Source organism: Frankliniella occidentalis, unplaced genomic scaffold (genome assembly GCF_000697945.3).
Source record: "Frankliniella occidentalis isolate FOCC.00 unplaced genomic scaffold, Focc_3.1 Scaffold6028, whole genome shotgun sequence".
Taxonomy (NCBI): domain Eukaryota; kingdom Metazoa; phylum Arthropoda; class Insecta; order Thysanoptera; family Thripidae; genus Frankliniella; species Frankliniella occidentalis.
This window is the reverse complement of record NW_026273063.1, coordinates 1-2,805: the sequence shown is the minus strand read 5'-3', so window position 1 is coordinate 2,805 and position 2,805 is coordinate 1. Positions and strand designations below refer to the sequence as shown.

The 2,805-nt window shown below is 62.4% G+C and overlaps 1 protein-coding gene across 1 annotated transcript; it reads left to right on the top strand.

Moving 5' to 3' along the window:
- Positions 1-6: 6 nt before the first annotated feature.
- Positions 7-2,799, top strand: LOC113210967 (uncharacterized). Its single transcript, XM_026429178.2, has 6 exons — positions 7-284; positions 398-527; positions 622-833; positions 912-1,083; positions 1,170-1,462; positions 1,666-2,799. The coding sequence occupies exons 1-6, from the start codon at positions 21-23 to the stop codon at positions 2,146-2,148; spliced, it is 1,554 nt and encodes a 517-aa protein (XP_026284963.1). The 5' UTR covers positions 7-20; the 3' UTR covers positions 2,149-2,799.
- The last annotated feature ends 6 nt before the right edge of the window (positions 2,800-2,805 follow it).

The following is a 2,805-nucleotide window of genomic DNA, read 5'->3' as shown; positions in this document are numbered from 1 at the left end:
CCCACCCCGAGCCCCCCGTGATGATCGCCCACATCCCGGCGCCCGGCCCGGGGCCGCACGCCCACCTGAACGGGGGTTGCAAGACAGGGGTGGGCGCGAGCCGGGGCCCGTCGGTGGGGGGCAAGGTGCCGCCGCCAGTCAGGACGGTGTCCCTCAAGAAGCCCCTGAGCGGCGACGCCAAGCAGCCTCCCCACGGCGCGACCGCCTCCAGGAGGTCCAGTGGCTGCGACGACCACGAGCGCCCCAGGTGCACGCCGGGCAGCTTCGCCCTCGACCTGCTCAAGGTAAGCCATGGGCTGCACTACTTGGGCTCGAGTCCGGGTTACACGCTGCGTCACGCTGAGTCACTGCACGTGCCTGGCCTGCTGTTCGTGACAAAGTCGTCGGCTCTTTGCAGAACCTGGGCGTGTGCCTGCTGGTGGTCCTGTACCTCATGTTCGGCGCCTTCGTGTTCCTGGCCCTTAATGAGGACCTCTGGGACCCGCACGTCATCCCGGTTGTGTCCGGGACCACCTCTAACACTAATGGTACGATTCGGACTAGACATCAGTTATCTTCAGTCACATTACATTATGCCTCTCGTCTGTGCTAATTCATTTTAAAATACATTTACAAAACCAGGAAGCCAGCAGCTTGCCGCTGAGCCTCAACAGCACCTAACACCGCTGCAGCTGGCGATCCAGGACTCACGCACCCGCACCATCGAGCGCATCTGGGACATCACCGTCAACCTGAACATCCTCTACCGCGACAACTGGACCGAACTGGCGGGCCGGGAGATCGAGCGCTTCCAGCACCAGGTCGCGGAGCAGCTGGCTGAGGAGGCGCGCCAGGTACGTGGTCTGCGGCAAACCTACACGACGCTCCGCGCCGGACACGCACACAACCACGCTCTTGATGTTTGTCTGCAGAGCCGGCGCGAACGGAGGCACGCCGAGGTGGCGCACGCGCACCCGCTGCAGGCGCCGCCCGCCGCCCTCACGCTGCACCGCCCGCGCCTCCGCCCCGCCTTCCACCACCACTCTGTCCGCTGGAACTTCGCGCAGGCCTTCCTCTTCTCGCTCACCGTCATCACGACCATCGGTCTGTGTACACACGACGTCGTGGGCCCGCGGGACCGGCAGCCTCACTTGACGACCGGGCTCATTCGGCTGCTTTATCCCTTCCAGGCTACGGCAGCTTCACGCCGCTCACGCAGGTGGGCAAGGGCGTGACGATGGTCTACGCCGCGCTGGGCATCCCCCTGATGCTGCTGTACCTGTCGGCGGTGGGCGGGCTGCTGGCGCGGTGCGCGCGCGGCGTCTTCACGCGCGCCGTGTGCTGCTGCCTGTGCTCCAAGTGCGGCTACTGCTGCTACGATGAGGACCGCATGCTGGAGCGAGAGCGCCGCCTGCGCCGCCAGCGGGAGCTGAAGATGCAGCAGCAGCAGCAACAACAGCAGCAGCAGCAGATGCTCTTCGCGGTCAGTGCGCGCTCAGCGGCGGGCGCCTGCGGTCCGTAGGGTAGGCCACCACGCACGCCTCCCCGGCCCGACGGGCTGGCCTACCCTGCAGGTCGCAGGCGCTCCGGGGCAGTCCGGCAGCCACCCCGACAGAGTCTCTCTCGCGGCGGTAGTCGTACTTGTTCTGCCCGAGGTCCTCACAGTCCTCTCCTCTCCTCTTGCAGTCGCAGTCGGCGTACTTCGTGGACGTGCGCGGGTCCTACCCGGGCGGCCACACCTGCGGCCGCTCGCCCCGCGCTGGGGCCCGCCGTCCGTTCTCCGGGTCGGTGCTGGCCCCCGTGCTGCTCTGTGGCTCCATCATGTTGGTGTACGTGGTGGGCGGCGCGCTCGCCCTCTGGCTCATGCAGGCCTTCCACTTCCTGGACAGCGTCTTCTTCTGCTTCATGAGCCTGACCACCATCGGCTTTGGGAACCTGGTGCCCGGCGCGGCCGTGGGCTCGACCAGCGGAGCCGCCGGCGTCACTTCCACACGCATCGGCCGGCCAAACGCGGACGTCATCCTGTGGTTCTGCTCCGTGTACATCTTGATCGGGATGGCGCTCACCACCATGTGCTGCAACGTGGTGTACACCGTCCTGCTGCACGCCATCCAGCACGCAGGACGGCAGGTCGTCGCCCAGCGCAAGACCAAGCACATCAAGTGTTAGACCGGGAAAGAGCGAAGGGGAACGGGTCGGCTGTGACATTTGATTCCAACCCCCGACCAATCCGTTTCTGAAGATATGTGAATCCAAGTTTGGGGGAGACAAAGTGCAGTGAGAGGACGTCGCTGCCGGTCGGGGAAACCTTTTGTTCATCGATTGGACAACTTTATGAGTAGTAATATGTGATGGTACACTGTGAGACTGCAGGAGTTTTGCGGAATCTGAGAGTGAATGCAAAGATTCTTACTTGTTAGATGATTTTCATGTAGGGCAAATTGGTGTAGGCTACTTATTTAAAACCGATTTTGGGGCAGGAGAACCCTTTGGTAGAATGTTTGTTCGTAAAATTTAACAACAAGTCATATGCTTGAAAGAAGAACGTATACAGGGTGGTCCACATACCTCTTCCTTCATTTTGCTTATACTGTACCGCATGCAGGCGTGCGGACGGGCTTGCCTACCCTAGCTCGCCGTTGCGCCGCATGGACCCGTGCGAGTATGCAACCCGGCCGCACGCCTGCATCCGGTACAGTATAAGCAAAATAAAGGAAGGGGTCTGTGGACCACCGTGTGTCAGGTGACTGATTGGCCCAACCCACTTACGTACTTCAACTAAGTTCAACTACCGCATGCACGCTTACAAAGCGGCTCAAGAGCGGG

Excerpts from the sequence above, each read along its gene's own strand:
- LOC113210967 (XM_026429178.2), top strand. The coding sequence starts at position 21 with ATGATCGCCCACATCCCGGCGCCCGGCCCGGGGCCGCACGCCCACCTG. Across the intron at positions 285-397 it reads TCGCCCTCGACCTGCTCAAG|AACCTGGGCGTGTGCCTGCT; the intron begins GTAAGCCATGGG and ends GGCTCTTTGCAG. Across the intron at positions 834-911 it reads TGGCTGAGGAGGCGCGCCAG|AGCCGGCGCGAACGGAGGCA; the intron begins GTACGTGGTCTG and ends GTTTGTCTGCAG.